The sequence below is a fragment of the Phalacrocorax aristotelis genome, chromosome 1 (genome assembly GCF_949628215.1).
Source record: "Phalacrocorax aristotelis chromosome 1, bGulAri2.1, whole genome shotgun sequence".
Taxonomy (NCBI): Eukaryota; Metazoa; Chordata; class Aves; order Suliformes; family Phalacrocoracidae; genus Phalacrocorax; species Phalacrocorax aristotelis.
Window position 1 is genome coordinate 191,227,146 of NC_134276.1, and position 19,873 is coordinate 191,247,018.

The following is a 19,873-nucleotide window of genomic DNA, read 5'->3' on the forward strand; positions in this document are numbered from 1 at the left end:
GACAGGCTCGATCGATGGGCCGAGGCCATTTGAATGAGATTCAACAAGGCCAAGTGCCGGGTCCTGCACTTGGGTCACAACAACCCCATGCAACGCTCCAGGCCTGGGGAAGGGTGGCTGGAAGCTGCCTGGTGGAGAAGGACCTGGGGGTGCTGGTTGACAGCTGGCTGCACATGAGCCGGCAGCGTGCCCTGGTGGCCAAGAAGGCCAAGAGCATCCTGGCTTGTATCAGGAACAGTGTGGCCAGCAGGAGCAGGGCAGTGATCGTGCCCCTGTACTCAGCACTGGTGAGGCTGCACCTTGAGTACTGTGTTCAGTTTTGGGCCCCTCAGTCCAAGAAGGACATTGAGTTGCTGGAGCATGTCCAGAGAAGGGCAACGAAGCTGGTGAAGGGTCTGGAGAGCAAGTGTTCTGAGGAGCTGCTGAGGGAGCTGGGGTTGTTTATCCTGGAGAAAAGGAGGCTGAGGGGAGACCTTATTTTTCTCTACAACCAACTGAAAGGAGGTTGTAGTGAAGTGGCTGTTGGTTTCTTCTCCCAAGAAACAAGCGATAGGACTAGAGGAAATGGATTCATATTGCGCCAGGGGAGGTTTAGGTTGGATATTAGGAAAAATTTCTTCACTGAAAGAGTTCTCAAGCACTGGAACAGTCTGCCCAGAGAGGTGGTGGAGTCACCGTCCCTGGAGGTGTTCAAGAAACGTGTAGACATGGCACTGTGGGACATGGTTTAGGAGGTGTGGTGGTGTTGGGTTGGTGGTTGGACTTGATGATCCTAGAGGTCTTTTCCATCCTGAATGGTTCTCTGACTTTATGATTCCATGAATTGCCATTTTCTTGCTGTTGTTCTGGCTTTTGCTGGCATGCCTGCTTTCTTTGATGAAATTAAGTAAGCAGCTTTCATCGGCATAACAACTGTTTTTCCTCTGCTGCATCAGTTATATACTCCAGACCTCTTGATTCCTCCTAGTTTTCAGCTCCTTCAAATGGACGGAAAAGTTAAGTGGTGCTTTCAGTCCATTATTCACACAAGTCTGGGCAAACATTATCTTCTTGGTACTTCTTTTATATGTGGAGTTTGCCTTTTGCCTGGGAAAATGTATTTCCAGGGACTCCTAGGTAGTCCTCTTCTTCTGTGTCATCCATGCAAAATTTTGTAAAGGTCAGGTCCTGAACCAACATTACTAGGTTTGAACTGATTCAGGGAAAAATATTTCCTGTGAGGTAATGGTGGCTTGATGGCCCAGAGGAACACTGACAGGTAAGGGAAAAATAAGGTATTATGCTGACCAACTGAAAACCTTATAAATGACAGCACATTGTTGGTTTTCTTGTTTTGTTTTGTTTTGTTTTTTTTTCCTTTTCCATTCCTCTACCGTTCACTCCATTTGTGATTTGATGAATAAGGTTTATACTGAAAGACAGAGACCAATATGTTCTGAAAAATGTCGTTTCTGTTTACTAGAAACAACTTTTAACTCTTAAGGAAAACCTGATATAAGCAGGGTTATTGAAAGTGCTTATAAATATTTTCACCTCCTGTCACTGAAGATGTGCTCATGTCTGTGTCTGTAGCTAGGTTCTATTAGTGGAATAATTAACATATCTGTCACCCAGACTGCTTTGCATGCTGTTGATTTTAATTACTTTAGTCACTAAATTACATACTCCATTGAAATTATAGTTGGAATATATTATAAAGGAGCCTCCAAAAAGATCCTTACATCTTATACTTGAAGTGCAAGTTCATAAAAAGACAATAGAGAAGATTTAACAGGTAGCATTTTCAAAGTGCCTTAGTCATTCTGGCAACGTCTTCTGTGTAACAGAACAATGTTCTGCTTGTTTGCATGGTTGTTAATAAGTGAAGGATGGTGACTGCTGAGATATTACTTGCTTGTCCTCTTCAACTCCTTTTTGGATCCCTCTCTTGTAAGGCACTGGAGTTCAGTAAGTCATAAGTTTCTCCTAACCCTAAGCTCGATGGTAATTTCATCTTTCTAATCAACTTTAATGACAAACTGAGGGATAGATAGCTTCTTAGAACAAGAGTCAGATCAGCTGCTTCTCACTTTTACAGTAGGCCTACTCCAGTGCCTTGTGTTTACTGTGCTGTGTATTTGCTATTTACTATAGGAAGCTATAATATTGCAATGTGCAGAAGTGTTTGCAGAATCCAGCCTTCAGTGGGGGTTGTTTTCTTTTTTTTTTCTTCATTGAGCTGTAATCTTTAACTTTTTAATGCTGGAATATTTCGGTCACTATAAAATATGTGTCTGCTGGGTAGATTACTAGTGTGGAAGTCAATTCTCCTCTGTAACAGTGGGAGCAAATCTATAACTCAAGTTTGTTAAGCAGCATTTCTCTCTACCTTTTGGATGTTTTGTGCCAATCTACTGGTAGAGAACAGGTATAAATTAAGTTGAACTAATGGGTTAATCAGGTTTATGGCTCCTCTGTGTCTCTGCAACAGCATAAAATGGCCAGAGATTCTCTGGTGAATGTTTTGGTCTAAGATTTCCTTTAAGAGGCAAACCACCTTATTTTGCTGTTGATCTGTAACTGCAATAAATCTAATAGTTGTTTGCTGGCAAGTCAAATCCATTATTATTAAATAGCTGTCTTGACTTGCATTGCTGCCACATACTCATATTAGACAACTGCTCCTGAGTGAAGATGAGGTGTGAATAAAATAGCCCTCAGCTATTACTTAAATGTTTTGTGAACTAAGGAAATATTAATGTATTCCAGGTTACCTATATATTTATGTATGAAGTAATGAATTCTTTCACTATATCTCTGTCATGTCACTCTTTGAATTAATTCTTTAATATAATATATGCATCTATCTATGTATCATGCATCTAATAATACATCTAAATGTAATAATGAATCCAGATGCTGCTTAAATAGCAGTTCCAGTGGTCATTAACACAGGTTTTAAAGCCTGTATATTGGATGGAAATTTAAAAATCCATATGATGTGGGAGTACAAGTCCCAAGGTCAGAAAGTATTGTGAATTCATGTAATAATTTTACATATACTCTGCATACTCTGAGGTATCAATTAAACACTTTTCTTTCTGTTGACTTTTGAATTTTCAGGTGTTTACTTTTTCCTTTCTTTTCAACAGATATAAGCTTACCAAAATCAGCAACAATATGTTACACAGCTGCATTGCTCAAAGCCAGAGCTGTCTCTGACAAGTAAGTGCATAAGAACCACTGTCCAGCAAAATTCCTGATTTAACTCAAGATTTCTCTTAGCTGAGCCCACACCCTAACAATCTACTGGGTTAGCAGGAGAATTTAGTCCTGCAGTAAATTCATAAAATGGCTTTATATATAAGAAAAATTTGCAGTGATCAAACATTGCACTTCAAATATTACAGAAGAAGAAAAGAAGAGAAATAGCATAAATTCAATTCTTGTTTCAGTTTTATGTATACTATCTGGGTGAGCTTTGGCTTCCTAGATAGTATAATGAAGATGCAACTAAAAGGTGTTGTGTGGCTGAACCTCTTCAACTTTGCATAAACCAGACCACAAAAAGGTAATAAATGTGGATGTGCTGGTAGCAACGTCATTTTACAAGTGCTGTCAGAAGACTGCTCATCTACTTAAATAGCGGCAGGTGTATTTAGCATGACTATGTCAGGGATTCTGAGAGGTAGATGGTGTTCATATTTTTAGAGACAAAAATATCTGCTCATTCCTGTTATGGTTTTCTCTTGGGTCTCAACCTTCCAAGGTGCTGAGCACATCTACTTGATGCCTGTGGACTTGAGAGCACTGGCCCACTCTGAAAGGGTGCTCAGCTCCTTGTGAGATGGAGCTCAAAAATCCCGATTCTGCTCTCAGATGCCTTCACACAAATCCGAGGCAGAGTTGTGTCTGTGCACCTGAGGGTCGAATGCCTCCCTAAAGTTGGAAAGCAAGTAGAGTGGAAAGCCATTTTCTTGACTGACGTCCTGACAGTTTTTGCTTTTAAAGTGTATGTACACATCAAGATCTAAGTAATTTTCTTTCATTCTTTTTATCCTGTAGATCGCCAGTACCTACTGCAACATCTTTCCTCCCTACACAGCGACTCCAGCTTGGGAGGGCAGGGCTAAGGTTGTCACAGCTTTCCCTGTGGTGTCTGCCTGCCAAGTACAGCTCTGGAGTTAGCCGTGGGGTGTGAGGTGAGAAAGAGATTGCATGGTCTGGTTTTTCATTCACTTGGGGCAGATGATTTGCCCACAGTTTGGGCATGCTACCCGCAATGGTGCTGCGGCCAGTAGACCACCCGCTACTGCTGCTGCATCGTGCTTCCATCCCAACCTGACCCAGGGGCATTGGGTTGGGAACCTCCCCTAAAACCTCCCCAAACCTGTTTTTAATAGAAACCCTCCAACAATAATTTGGCACTGTTTTTTGGTGTGTTTTTTTTTTGCTTTTCTTTTTTCTGCAACTTCAGCCTTGAATATGCCCCTAAGTAAGGTGCCTAGAGCAAATTTAGATTAGTGACAGAGAAAGGACTGTTTGAACTGACTTTCTGCCATGATTAGATGCAGACATGCTTTCCACTTCTGCTGGGATTTTCATTGGCCTTGATGTAATAGATCACTCAGAGTTTCCACTTGCTATGGAAGTTTGGAGAGCATAGGAAGTTGACTCAGTTTGGTTACATGGGCCCATGTTCTAGATTCCTTTTCTGGCTTTTTCTTACTAGCATTTCTGACCTAATGTGTTCATTTCTTTGCTTTTGTAGATTTTCTCCAGAGGCTGCCTCAAGACGAGGGCTGAGTACTGCAGAGATGAATGCAGTAGAAGCTATTCACAGAGCAGTAGAATTTAATCCACATGTGCCAAAAGTGAGTATGGAGGAAGCATTGTTGTAGCTTTAACACTGCTGAGGACCTAAATCCTGATTTCTGTGTTAGATTAATGAGTGATGTTGTGCAATGGGGAGCAAACAATAGGAAGGGAAAGAAGCTGAGAGTGTGCACAGTTTTTTTGTTTCATATTTCACATTCAGTGTCTTCTACTCTGGACCGTGCAACCTGAAGTTTTAGCTGAAGTGAGTCCTCTATGTGAGCAACAATTACATGGTGGATTGCAGTAGTAGACACCACCAGATTCTATGCTGCAGGACAGAACGTAAAGACAGATTATTATTTACAAAATAGCCATTAAAGATCTCATTCAAAATAGCATGTTTTATTTGTTTTGATGATTACATGTAAGAATATGTTTTTGGCATGCTATACAAAGAAGCCTATGTTTGGAGTTCATGGTGTGCTTCATATAAGTTCCATTAGTAATTCCTTATGCAGCACCCTGTCATTAAGTTCTGAGACTGCAAAGCTCCGAGATGAAGAATTGCTGAGAACTACAAAGTAAGAAAAGGGATTTATGTTCTAATTCCCTAATCCCCTCTCTAGATATGTATCTCAGCAGTAAGAATCTTGCCCAGAGGCTACTAAAGGCTAATGTATTTTATTATTTCATCACCTGATACTCAGTATTGCAGTCTGGAAGTTCATTGTGAAGGCAAATTAGAGGCAGATGCTTTTTGGTCTTTGGAGATCTGCCTCTGAACCTCACCCCACAAACCTTTGGACCACTATTGGCCTTTGAAAGTAAGCGGCCTCCACTGGAGAGCACAAGACTGGTGTGTGTTAATGTAGGGAGCCTATTCATTAGGTACAGCTGAACACCAAGTCTGATCAAGATAAACCCAAAACCTCTCCCATATGTAGACACCGACTGCAGAAAGTTCATTCTCATGCATTGCAGGAATTAAGTATTTTCTCAGTGAGCTATATCTGTTATGCCAACCACTAAATAGTGTGGTTTAGCTATCTGAAAGTTAGGCTGTTTGTTTAATAAAATCATCTAGACTTCCTCTACAGGCAGTGGAAAGAAGGAACTATCTTAGACATCTCTAGACAGACTTTCCCTCCGAGGTGCCTGTTTCTGCATTGACTATGAAAGGAGCAACTATTTTCCAGTAAAAGCCTGATTTTTAGACAACAAGATTTAGGTGAGATGAGTCCCTTTGTATTACTAGCTGATCTTCTATTTTTGTGCCAAGCTATAAAATGAAAATATTAAACAAAGTTTGGTTCCAGGATTGCTTCTGTGGACGTCTGTTCACTTTCTTCCATCCCAATGGTTCTTGCTCCAGCATAACCATTGATATTTCTCTTCTGCCTGGTTGCCTCCTTAACTGTCTGTTCCAGTCCTGTTTTGGGTGAACCTTTATGAATGTTTTACTGAAGCCCTGTCAGAGTATTCTGTCCTTGCTGTCTAAAAATTTAGCTGTCTTTCCAAGCAGAGGTATCAGTTCAGCCTGTCACGAGCAGTCCTTGGGAGCCTGTTCCATTTTCCTCACTTACCTCCATGCTTTCAATAATTCTTTCCATCGAAATCTTTTTTTAACAGTTTGCATACTAATGATTCCATACTAACACATATTGTTTCCCTCCTCTAGTGAATGGCATTGCATTTACTTCTTTCATCACTGGATCACTTGATTCTGAGTGGGGATCTTTTTGTTTTAAGTCATTTATGCTGGTCTGGCCATTTCTGGGACTAGCTCATTCACTGTTCAGGGACAGAGATCATTGGCTGCAGTGGCCTCCACTTCTGTACATGCTTCTAATGTCTATCCTGCTATTGCCCCCATGCTCTGCACTGCCATGAAACAGAGGCCAAGTCTTCATTTTTGCCTGTTCTTTTTATACTTAAAAGCTTGCTCTTCTTTAGTTTGACTTCCTTTGCAAAATCTACCTTACTGTAGGTTGTGGCAGTTGCCCCATAACCTCTGCACTTCCAGATCTCCAAGATCCTGCTTTTTTTGTAGGTCAGTACTTTCATTTGTCGCTTGTGACCTCCTTCTGACTAGCCAGTTTCTGTTCAAGTGGCTGTTCAATACAAGGCTAAATCTCCTTTCTGACAGGCATCCCCACATGTGAAATACAGGTTATGTGTTATTTTCAGTACTTTTGATTTAAAGAAATTCCCGTTCTCTTCCTCAGTTAAGTTCCTGAGCTTTTAAGTCAATTCACATTGTTAATTGATTCCCTCAGTTTTTCAAAGTCTGTCATTTTGAAATTGAAACCTTTGTGAAACATATAAATTATCAGGATAACAAGGTAGTAAAGGGAGCAGACTAGGGTTTTTTTAGTTCATATTTTAACATTAAGACAGTGTAGCCTGAATCAGATTAATAAGCAGCACTGCTGATTTCATACTTAATATCCTTTAGCCAAGAGCAGAAAGAATAAGGTGGCAAAAAATATGGTTTTGGTTATAATTTTATGCACAGTATGGATATTACACCTCAATTTCCACTCAATTATGATTGAACTCCTATCCAATTTGTTCTTAATGCAAGCAGTCTTTCTTCAGGCAGCCACCCTCCCAGGAAATAACCTTCTTTTGTCACAGATCTCCTCTTCCATTTTTGACTACATTTCAATGAAAGTTTAATTCCCAGAGATTAGTCCATTAAGTCTCAGCAATAGGTGATAAGTTCTCTTTGGTTATGGGATAGACTGGATTCAAGACGTGACATGTGAAGGTACCAGAACTCGGTTTAAGTGAACAAAGGCAATACAGAGCTCAGTGCAGCCTGCCAGACCTTTCCAGGAAGCTGGGCAGCTGACCTGGCACTGTTGTTTCTGGAAGCTGAGCTGTGCAGGGTAAGGCCAGCTCAGGTGTGTCAGATATGATCTCCTTGACTGCACCAAAAATGGCACCACTGTCAAACTGACCAATACTTCTCATTCTGAAGAAATCTTACCTGCAAAAATGTTTCTGTGCTTGAAAGTGGCTAAATTTTTTAAGCTGTACCAGAAAAATATCCGATAAAAGGGATTACCTCTATCTACGGTTTGTCTTGTTTATGTTACTGAAACAACTCGGCTACAGCAAATTGCAGCTTTATACTTCGGCAGAGATTGCCTGTGTATAAAGAAAGCACTTCACCAGGTAGAGTGGTTTCAGGGTTCTTCTTAGTAGAAGAAAAGCATAACCCATAGCAGATTGAAGTCAGCAGTACAGCAGGAAAGAGAACAAAGAGCTGTGAATTTCACTGTGAGAAGAATCACAACAAGTTGTATCACTTGTTTGTGAACATTCATCTGAATTTTTTCAACCATCTTTTTCTTAAATGAGATTCTGTGGACTAGTATCCTTTTGCTTCAGTGAAGCGCCATGCACTGTGGAGTTTTGGTCCCAAGGACTTGCTGACACTGTCTGACAATGTGTTGCTCAAAAATTTAAGAGTTAAACAAAAACGGGTTTATTGACACTGAAGCAGTTGGGGTATCACTGTAATTCCAGAAGGTTTTGTATAGAAAAGAGAGTAGTACATCCTATGTCACACAAAGTACATAATTTGTGGAGTGGGTGGGGGGAAAAAAGTATATGTGTATACACACACACGACTTCATCAATATTATTTATATGTTGTGTTTGGAGCTTCCCCACTCACATGTAATGCAACTATCCCAAGCTAATGCTGATAAAGTACTGCAGCTGTTTCTGGGACATTCCTTAATTGTGGAACACCCTTTCTGAGCTGATTTGCAAGGCTCCCTCCCTGCATTCAAACTCCTCATGAAAATCACCCCTTCTTTTCTGTGATCTATGAGACACAAGCCATTCGGTAAAGTCAAAGGGAAGAGAAAACAAATGATGGTCCGTATATCTAATTGTTAAAAGTAAATCAAAAGTGTGCTCTGCCCACAGTTATGTGTGTTTGCTGTGTAAGCCAGGAACTGAGCTGATTTAAAGGGAGTACCTGCTGAAGTTTGCTGTATTTGAATCAGGCAATTTAAATATTGATATTACTTTAACAAATACTAATTTTATGTGTAAAAAGTTTCTTAAAAGGATGTAACAAACCATTGACTGGAACACTCTTAAAGATGTATCTGTTCTCAGTTTCACCTCTTCTCATTTCTTTCTTATTTATTTTATTTTTTTTTAATTAGAACTAAGCCTGGCTGTATGCTTGCGTGGTTTCTAGTAAGTTGTAGTTGCTAATAGAAACAAATAATGCAAACAAATGCATATACCAGATGGGAAATGAATCTGTTCCGCACACCCCATGATATTACAGAGAAACTATTCCAGTCATGTCGAAGAGAGTTTTTAACAGTTCAGTGAGACGGTGATTTTTTTTCATATCTCCAGCAAAAAGGCCAAACTTCTTAATTACCATCAATCCAATGAGAACTTGTAAGGTGACCTAAAAGTGGCTTCTCTGGGCATGTAGAAACCAGTATTTTGGAACTGTTTAAGGCTTGTGCTGCTCATCCCACTGGGAGGAGGAGAATTCCTGTTCAAACAGTGTTAAATTCTCATATTCCAGCCTGGAGGGATGCTGTCACAGGTGCAGGAATGACTATTGCCTATTTGTGGCCTGAGCTGTAATTTCAGAGGCAAATTGAACAATTGAGGAAAAGAAGGAAACCTGCCTGAGATAGGTTGTTTTATTTTATGAAAGGACACTGAAGTAGCTCATTAATGTGGAATGCTAAAATCACTCCCAGTAGAGAATTAGTAGCCAGAGTGATGTCAATATTATTAAATAAATAATGTATATTCATTCATTTCAAGTAAGAGAAATATAAACTCCACCATGTTGCACTTAATGTCTACAAGGTCCATTGTCATCCTCCAAGTGCTGGTTAGAAGGCATATTCCCATATGTGTACAGAATGGCTATAGCTGAGCAATATCTGTTACAATGTCATGTAACCAGCCCAGAAGCCAGCTGTGGAAGCACATGAAAAATACTGTTACCCAAGTTGTAACTCCTGAAATAAAGGGTTTGGGCAGGAAAAAGTTTGGGGTGAGAGAAGAGAGAGATTAGGAAAACAGAAAAGACAACCAAAAAAATCCAAGCCAAAACAGTGCAGTGCAGGAGGGCTGGGCCATCTGTTGATGACACAGATCATTGTGCGACATTAGCATTCACTCATAACTTGATTAAGACTAGGTGATTCTGCCTATAATTTCCTAGACTGTCTATTCTGAGCTGATTCCTTTTGTAAAGGAACATGATAACCCCGGGTGGCGGTGACTTGCTATTTCCTGTTCTAGTTAAACTTCTTCATTCTTCATTGAAAAAGAAATGCAGTTGGAGATGTGCTGGGCTTGCTATCTCCATTTCCTCCATGATGGCTAGCTCTTTTCTACGCTCTTTATTTGGCCTGTTACCTGATTCCCACTCTGAAGTGGAGCCAGGCTTGGGTTCAGAGCTCTGTCAGGAAGACAGAGTCTTCCCTGTGTATTCAAAGTATTGAAAAGGTAGTGAAGTTTTAATACTTCAGTTGTAAAGAATGTGGTTGAGTCTGAGGGGAAGCCAGTGTATGAGGAGTTACAGTTAATAGGGATTCCATCGAGAGGTGTAGGTTGTTTTCTTGTAAAGCCAGATGGAGTTCATACTGGTATGAATTTTAGTAGTATGGTAGGATCTTGTGTCCCTATTAGTCCTGTAACAGCAAGGGCTGTGCTCTGGCCTGGGGCCTTTCAATATGTCGGGATATTAAGAGTCAGATTCCCACCCTGAAGTCTTTGGTGGCTGAAGAGAAGACTGTGCCTGTCTGGTGCAGTATGTTTGATTAAGCGCAATAGCAGCCTCTTGGGAAGTACCATCAGATGTCTTTGGCTGATTTTTTTCCAAGAGATGGAGATAATTGTTGGACGCAGAAGTCCATCAGGACTGTGATTCACACGTTTTATGGGCAGCATGAGGGCTGCAGTTTATTGGGTAGTTTTTGAAGAAATATTTTTTTTCATTTAATTTCATTTCACTGGAATTTGTCTGTTTGTCCAGTCCAAAATGTCTCAGGACTGTGTTGATTTCATGGACAATCTGCTAGAAAGCCAGCAGGTTGCCGGGACTTAGTCCTGCCTGTCAAGTGTCTGGGTGCCAGTACCCTGCAGTTACCATAAAAGGGAGCTGCCCTTGGCTATGCTATCTCCAAGTAGACCCTGAGCCCTGTCAGCCAAACCTCCAGGAAACTGAATGTCCTCCAGACTCTTGAACTCTCCTTGAAAATATAGTGATGCACAAATGGATATGATATTCTAGGACATCGAGACCATCCTAATTTTCATGAACAGTCATATCTCTTCTTCCATAATAATCAAGCCTACCTACAGCTGGGTACGTTTTTGGTACTCATTACTTCTCTTTAGAGAAGTTAAACAGATGGAGGCCTTCAAGTCCCTCTCGCAAAGCAGATTTGCCATTTCTTTGATTAGCTCTATTCTGTACTTGTGGAATTTAATCTTTATGTTTCTGAAGGTGCTTGATGAGAACTGTACGGAGCGTTCCAGACGAGGTCTCTCTGGGGCTGTGTACAATTAGCATCCCTTCTGGAAATGCCTCCAGAATAAATTCATTGACAGCTTGTGTGCTGGAAAGTTGTGGCTGACCTTTGTGCATGAAGCAAGAACTATTAAGAGGCCTGAATGAGACTGGAGCCAACCATCAACTTTATGTGTGCCTCTTCTTGATTATCACCAAACCAGATTATGGACTTTTTGTTTGGGAAAGTAGCTGTGTGAGAGTAATGAGGGAGGAGTGTTTCACATTTTTGATCTGAGGAACTTTTAAAAATAGGTTTTTCTTTCTGAAACAGAGAAAAAATGCAGCCTGAAAAGTCAACACAACTGAGTGAGAACTAAGAATGATTTACAAGTATCAGGATGTATCATTCCATCTGGTATTTCTGGTTGATTTCGTTTTAATTGCTGATAACAAGCAATGCATGAGAATCAAAATAACATCTTTTCATCTCAATACACCTCGAAGTAGGACATTCCTTCCTGGTTATTCTTTTCTTACAAATAATGACATGGCTTTGGGGTTGGTTTTCTTTTTTCCTTTGATTGGAATATTTAGATATTGAGAACTTACTTTCTCATTTCCTTTTGCAAAAAATATGGAAATAAAAGTTATGTTCCAAATTAATAAAACAGATAGAAGCATACAGCTCTTGCAGCTGTAGTCCATTCTGCTGAACAGGTATAATGTGTTTTTTAAAGGGTGGAACATTCATTAGGGCAGTGAATAAGAACCTTTGCTGGATCTCTGTAAGCCTCTGTAAGCACTGTCCTTCTTGTCAGCTCTTTATTCTGTTCTCTCTGTCACACTTAATCCCCTGTCCTGCCTACTAAATTGCAGCTTGCTCCATTAATCCACCTGCTCTGAAGCTCTCTTAAATTTTTCTGAAAGGTTTTAGGGAAAATCCAAGTATCACACTTAGTACTCCCACTGCTAATTCAATTTATCCTCCTTTAATGCTGTTACCTGCGTCAGAAACATGTGGTTTCTCTTTCCTCTTTGAAGTATTTATCTATTTCCCAGGGCTGACAGTTCTCATGGATAGCTATAAACTCTTCAGAAGAGATAGGCAAGGCAGGAGAGGTGGTAGGGAGTGTTTTGATTGTCTGGAGCTTAATGATGGTGACGATAGGGTTGAGTGTTTATGGGTAAGAATTAGGGGGAAGGCCAACAAGGCAGCTTAGTGGGAGTCTGTTATAGACCACCCAACCAGGATGAAGAGGCAGATGAAATACTCTATAAGCAGCTGGGAGAAGTCTCATGATTGCTAGCCCTTGTTCTTGTGGGGGACTTCAACTTACCAGATGTTTGCTGGAAATACAATACAGCAGAGAGGAAACAGTCCAAGAGATTCCTGGAGTGGAAGATAACTTCCTGACACAGTTGGTGAGTGAGCCAACTATGGAAGGCATGTCAAACAGAGGACTTGTGGGTGATGTGATGGTTGGAGGCTGTCGTGGGCACAACGATCACAAAATGATAGAGTTTTCGGTTCTTGGAGAAGTAGGGAGAGGGGTCAGCAGAACTGCTACCTGGGACTTCCGGAGGGCAGACTTTGGCCTGTTTAGGAGCCTGGTTGACAGAGTTACTTGGGAGGCAGCCCTGAAGGGCAAAGGAGTTCAGGAAGGCTGGACATTCTTCAAGAAGGAAACCTTAAAGGTGCAGGAGCAGGACATCCCCAGGTGCCAAAAGTCAAATTGACAGGTAAGAAGGCTGGGTGGCTGAACATAGGACTTTGGCTGGAAAACAAGGAGAGTTTATGACATTTGAAAGAAGAGACAGGCAACTTAGGGGGACTACAGGGTGTCGTGAGGCTATGCAGGGAGAAAATTGGAAGGGCCAATGCCCAACTAGAACTTAATCTGGCTACTGCTGTAAAAGACAATTAAAAATGTTTCTATAAATCTATTAGCAACAAAAGAAGAGCTAAGGAGAATCTCCATCCTTTATTAGATGTGGTGGGAACACAGTGACAAAGGATGAGGAAAAGGCTGAGGTACTTAAACCCTTCTTTGCCTTGGTCTTTAATAGTAAAACCAGTTTTTCTCAGGGTACCCAGCCCCCTGAGCTGAAAGAAAGGGACGAGGAGCAGAATGAAGCCGGGTAATCTAAGGGGAAATGGTTAGTGACCTGCTACACCACTTAGACACACACAAGTCTATGGGGCCGGCTGGGATCCACCTAAGGGTACTGAGGGAGCTGGCAGAACTGCTCACCAAGGCACTTTCCATCATTTATCAGCAGTCCTGGCTAACGGGAAGTCCCAGTTGATGGGAATTTAGCAAATATGATGACTGTCTACAAGAAGGGCTGGAAGGAGGATCCGTGGAACTACAGGCCTCTCAGCCTGACCCAGGTACTGGGGAAGGTTATGGATCAGATGGTTTTGAGTGCCATCACACGGCACATACAGGACAACCAGAAGAACAGGCCCAGCCAGCATGGCTTCATGAAAGACAGGTCTGGCTTGACCAACCTGATCTCCTGGTATGACCGGGTGACCCACCTAGTGGATGAGAGAAAAGCTGTGGATGTTGTCTACCTGGACTTTAGCAAAGCATTTGACACTGTCTCCCACAGAATCCTCCTAGAGAAGATGGAGGCTCATGGCTTGGATGGGTGTACTCTTTGCTGGGTAAAAAACTGGCTGGATGGCCGAGCCCAGAGAGTTGTGGTGAACGGAGCTAAATCCAGTTGGGAGTCGGTCACAAGCGGTGTTCCCAAGGGCTCAGTACTGAGGCTAGTCTTGTTTAATATCTTTATAAATGATCTGGATGAGGGTATTGAGTGCACCCTCAGTAAGTTTGCAGGCGACACCAAAGTGGGCAGGAGCATTGATCTGCTCGAGGGTGAGAAGGCTCTGCAGAGGGATCTGGACAGGCTCGATCGATGGGCCAAGGCCATTTGTATGACATTCAACAAGGCCAAGTGCCGGGTCCTGCACTTGGGTCACAACAACCCCATGCAACGTTCCAGGCCTGGGGAAGGGTGGCTGGAAAGCTGCCTGGTGGAGAAGGACCTGGGGGTGCTGGTGGACAGCCGGCCGCACATGAGCCGGCAGCGTGCCCTGGTGGCCAAGAAGGCCAAGAGCATCCTGGCTTGTATCAGGAACAGTGTGGCCAGCAGGAGCAGGGCAGTGATCGTGCCCCTGTACTCAGCACTGGTGAGGCTGCACCTTGAGTACTGTGTTCAGTTTTGGGCCCCTCAGTCCAAGAAGGACATTGAGTTGCTGGAGCATGTCCAGAGAAGGGCAACGAAGCTGGTGAAGGGTCTGGAGAGCAAGTGTTCTGAGGAGCTGCTGAGGGAGCTGGGGTTGTTTATCCTGGAGAAAAGGAGGCTGAGGGGAGACCTTATTTTTCTCTACAACTACCTGAAAGGAGGTTGTAGTGAAGTGGCTGTTGGTTTCTTCTCCCAAGTAACAAGCAATAGGATGAGAGGAAATTATCTCAAGTTGCATTAGAGGAGGTTTAGGTTGGATATTAGGAAAAATTTCTTCACCAAAATAGTTGTCAATCATTGGAACAGTCTGCCCAGAGAGGTGGTGGAGTCACTGTCCCTGGAGGTGTTTAAAAGATGTGTGCTTAGGGGACACCCTAAGTGGGTGCTTAGGGCCATGGTTTAGTGGTGGACTTGGCAGTGTTAGGTTAATGGTTGGACTTGGTGATCTTAAATGTCTTTCCAACCTAAACAATTCTATGATTCTCTGCTTTGATCACAGTCTCTTCAAGTCTTTCACCTGTTTGCTAGCTCCTTCCAGGCTCCTTCAGGTGAAAGCGCTGACTAGTTCTAGGATGCCTTCTGTGGCATCATGCTGATTGCGCTCATTTCCCTCTGGGCATTCCTATTCCTTTCCCCAAGGCTGATTTTCAATTCTCATTTATTTCTTTTGCCCTTTTTTTTTCCTCTTTTCTGCATCACCTCACACACTGAGCAGGTGCTCAAGCATGCCCTGTAGTGTCCCATTCAGTGTATAAGAGGAGCTGTAGAAGGTTAACACCACCCATGCCTCTGTTTCACCTCTTGTGTCAAGTTGCCTTCTCCTGGGTGCCTTCACCAGGTTGTTGTCAGCCCTGCAGTCCTCCTCCTTCCAGACCAAAGCAGAAACCAGTGCATAGGCACAGAGGCTTCAGTGAAGTGGAGGGGCTGTGTGCTCACTCTCTTGCCAATGATCAACTATAACTTTCCTTTCCAAACTTCGTGTTGGGGCCTGACAGTCTACTGCTTGACTCACCTGCTGCCTCTGTGTTAACTTAAATAGTCTGGTGGGGAGAACATTTGCTCATACACATCTTGAAAGAGAGCAATGGTTCAGTTACACTATTGAAGAGCAGCTAGCACACAGCTGGGAAATGTTACACTTCTTGGAGAACTGACAAACAGTTGATTCGGCAGCCTGTGATTTCTGTATGTCATTCCTTGCCCTGTAAAGCATGCCAACGAGGGATGTATTTTTCCTCTCTGCTGTATCTTTCCCCTCCACTAACTGGAATGTGGTAACACCAGTGATGAGATAATGTCTGCTGAACTGGTAGTGGTCTAGTTCATGGGCTGGGGAAAGAGGAAAAATCACCTGCTTGAATAATGTCCAGGACCTCTGTCTTCCTCTGTGGCATGAACCCTCCATGTGTTTCTTCCGCTTCTGTTATGGGGGATCCAGTAACAGGGAGGATTGCTTGTGTGTTTAGTCAGTGGTGCTTTTCATTTTCATACCATTTTCAATAAGTATTTCTAGTAGCAAGTTTAAACCTCCAATCCTTTTTTTTTCCTGAAAATCGGGTATTTGCTACATTTTGTATTTTTTTTTACTTTGTACCTCGTTGGTAGCTACTTAGGTGGCTGCCCGCCTTGCATATTCATAGACTTAGCAACCAGTTGATGGCAATGCAGTAAAGCAACCTGTGTGCAAACTATGAGTACTGCATGTTCCTTATATAAAGGCTATGTGCATCAAGCTGCTTAATGTCTTCATTTTATTATAAACACTTTTCATTAAAAAGCACTCATAATTAGATTCTCTTTTCTGCTTTGAGCCCTTTTCTCCATCTCCTTTGATAAGAGAGACATCTCATTTTGAAATTCTCTATAGTCCCCCTACTACAGCTGAAGAGCAGCACATTAACCATCTGTCAGCGTATCTTAGTCTTTGGGAATAATTCAATAATTATCTTCAAGTGCAGTTGGTGATGTTACACATTTGATGAAACACTTATGAGGGAAAGTACTTTAGGGAAATAGACCTTTCAATATGCATTGTAGAATTGCAGGCAGCTTTCTGTGTTTTTTATTACCTCTGAAATAATTGTATTCTGCTTTTTTATTGCAGTATCTACTAGAAATGAAAAGCTTAATTCTGCCCCCTGAACATATTCTGAAGAGAGGGGACAGTGAAGCAATAGCATACGCTTTCTTTCATCTTCAACACTGGAAAAGAGTAGAGGGAGCATTGAATCTCTTACACTGTACATGGGAAGGCAGTAAGTAATTCTTTTTCTTACAAAGGAGCTAATAAAATATTTTTATTGAATGTCATGAGAAAATAATAGCTTTTGTGAAGTATGGTATGTGGGAATTTTGGAGGTCAGTTATATCCTCACCAGCACTGAAATATTTGAAATTCAAACTGAAAATACAAACCTCATCTAATGAAGAAAAAGAGTTCTGAAGTCTTGGATTGTGTTTTCTGTGTGACACTGAACAAAATTTTCCATCTTCTTTTTGACATATTTCCTTACTCATGGAATAAGGGAGTTAATATTTTACCTTCCTCATTCCAGAGTTATAGAGACTTATTTGTCATTATTATGAACGCTTTGAAACTGGGAAATTATGACAGTGCCTTATAAGCAGAAACAGCAACAACAACAACAACAAATATTGGTTTGTTCTATACTATTCATTAATATTTAATTGACAAATGGGGATGAGTCCAGTGGGGGACCACTAGGATATATTGGGGACTGGAACATACGAAGTAGGAAAAGATGCTGAGCGACCTGGTTTTATTCAACCTGGAAAAGACTTCGGATGTGTGAACAGGGGATCCAGTTGCTGTCTTCCTCCACCCAATGGAGAGATAATATAGAAGACAGAGTCAAAGTCGTCTCAGAAGGGCACAGCGGAAAGACAAGAGGCCATAGACACAAGCTGTAGCAAGAGAAATTTCATTTAGCCGTAAGGAAAATATTTTCACAGTGAGAGTGGTGTTGCACTGGAACAGGCTGCTGGTAGGTTGTGGGATCTCCATCCCTGGAGATACTCAGACCTCAAGTGGACATGGCCCTGAGCAACCAGACCTAACTTTGAAAATGACCCTGCTTTCAGTAGGAGGTCGGAGTCATATACTAAACTTCTAACCTAAATTTTCTTATTCTGTCTTGGAGATGTGCTCTTTTCAGGTTCCAGAGGATTAAAAAGTGCCATTTAGAATCAGCCTCTCTGAGCTTCTTTAATGCAGATTTTTCTTTCCCCTTTTCTGCTCTGCTTTTTTCTGTTATCTTTTTAGCCTCTCCATATGTTAGTATACCACCATTCTTTTTCCTCCCTCCATTTGCTGTTCTTTTTTAGGTTTGTTATAAAAGAAACAGCTTGTTGCCATGATAGTTCCTACAGAAATGCACTTAATACCTCCATTGTAAAAGTGACTTAGGGTCTCAGTCACCGTATTAAATGGCCTGAACTTGCCTAATTTGCAATCCAGGCTCCCTGAGGAAGCAGTGGCATTATTTCTAGGTGCATAAAACACCTTACTCAGTAATTCATGTAATTGCCCCCTGGGGTTTGCTCTGCTGCATTGTTCTCTGTCCTACCTGCTTGCTCTTTTCCTGTCATTTCTCCCAGTCTATTTTTTCTGTCATAGCTTCCTTCCCAGTGCCTTATTTTCAGTAGTTTGCTTTTACGTAGTATTTCTTCTCTTCCAGATGCTTGCAGAAGTCCTTTAGCCCAGGGCTCATTAACCCATCATTATGGAGCAGTATTTTGCAGGGAGTCCTGAATAGATCTTATTTTGCATTGTCAGGTTGGGGAGTCCCTAAGAGGCTGTTTAGAAGGACCAGCTTTTGGCATAGGAGGCTGGCTGCCCTGCAGTCCTCCTGCCACGTAGGGAATCTAGTCATCTGTGCCTGAAAGCAGTGTAGGGCTTTCCCATCCAACTACATTAACTGATTCCTCTCCATATTACCTCCGCAGCAATCAGAATATGTACGTTATTAGCTAATATTTGTATATTAAAGGAAAATCCATAATTCATTTTGCTCAGTGATTTGAGAGAGAGATGAACAGTGCACCAGTCCTCAAGAATTTTGTTCAGATTTTGCTCACATGTAGAGACTTCCATGGATTTTAATGGTTTCACCAGTGTCTAGTCCAATAATCATAACTTTTGGACCATATCTTAGTCTGGGTAATATTCTTTAAGGCTGGAGTGAACTATTTATGTCACTCTTACATCCTTTACTTGCAAAATGTTTCCTGGTCATCTCTGCACAATTTTAAGTTAAAACCAGTGGAAACGTGACAGAGAAATTTAATTAAATACTAGTTCTAACCAACAGTTTACATACAGTACATGATCAGTTGCCCTCGCTTTCTTCGTAGGTATTTATATACTTGCCACTAGGTACTTATGTACTTGCCATGCCTTTAAAGTGTATTATTCTGTCAGTGTCCTTAAATAACCACACGCCTCACTTTGGAAGCTTGTATGTAGGAATTTAATGCCCGCATGTATACACCCATCTGTTCTGACCTTGTGGGAATTGGGCGGAATTAAGTACATTAAGTCAGTCACTTGGGGGGTACATTTTGAATGCTTCTGAGGAGAATCAGGTCACTCCTAATTAAGACAGCCTCTAACAAAATTTATGCAGAAGTGTCTCTGTGATATTTTAAACTCTGAAATTTTCACAGTGGTCTTCTCAAATCCCATTCAATGACTGAGAAAAGTGAGGTTATAAAAATAATGATCATCATTGAACTGGAATGTTGGTTGTTTCCTGCTCTATCGTCATTCAATCGGTGAAAGTACAGTTTTTTTCATAGTACAACTAAAAAAGCCCAAGTGACACCACGTGAAACATTACTCTGGGTTTGGTTCTGGTGCTCTGTATGGAATGTCTGTAGTTTCAAGTGTAACGAAATTTCAAAAGAGTCTGAGGTATTTGTTCGTCACTGTCAGTTCCTAAACTTGTGTCATGCTTCCTGTTGTTTGCATGAAGAAGAAAAACCTAGAGGTTCTCAAATACTATGGTGGCTTTTACGACGAGCACACGGTTGAATGGCAGACTGGCTCTGTGCTACGTGAATTGATTAATGTAAAATAGGATCTGTAAGGTAGAGAAGTATCTACGTAAACACAAACTGCTACAGAGGAACCAGAGCACTTTCTTCTATGGCTGATAACATTGCTAAATAAACTGTTTTGCTGTAAATCATATTTCATCTCATGTCAAAGATGACTGTTTAAATTCAGCAAAATCTATTCAGACATTTTTCACTTGATTTGTAAAAGCAACATCTTTACCGACC

At 41.5% G+C, this 19,873-nt stretch overlaps 1 protein-coding gene across 4 annotated transcripts in view; it reads left to right on the forward strand.

The window, feature by feature from the left end:
• ST7 (suppression of tumorigenicity 7) overlaps positions 1 to 19,873 on the forward strand; it is a 160,348-nt gene that overhangs the window by 130,640 nt on the left and 9,835 nt on the right. For all 4 annotated transcript variants that reach the window (XM_075081122.1, XM_075081120.1, XM_075081123.1 and 1 more), the window contains 3 exons: positions 3,132 to 3,204; positions 4,751 to 4,853; positions 16,674 to 16,824. In XM_075081122.1, the coding sequence (XP_074937223.1) occupies positions 3,132 to 3,204; positions 4,751 to 4,853; positions 16,674 to 16,824 (327 nt within the window). The remainder of the gene's footprint in view (positions 1 to 3,131; positions 3,205 to 4,750; positions 4,854 to 16,673; positions 16,825 to 19,873) is intronic.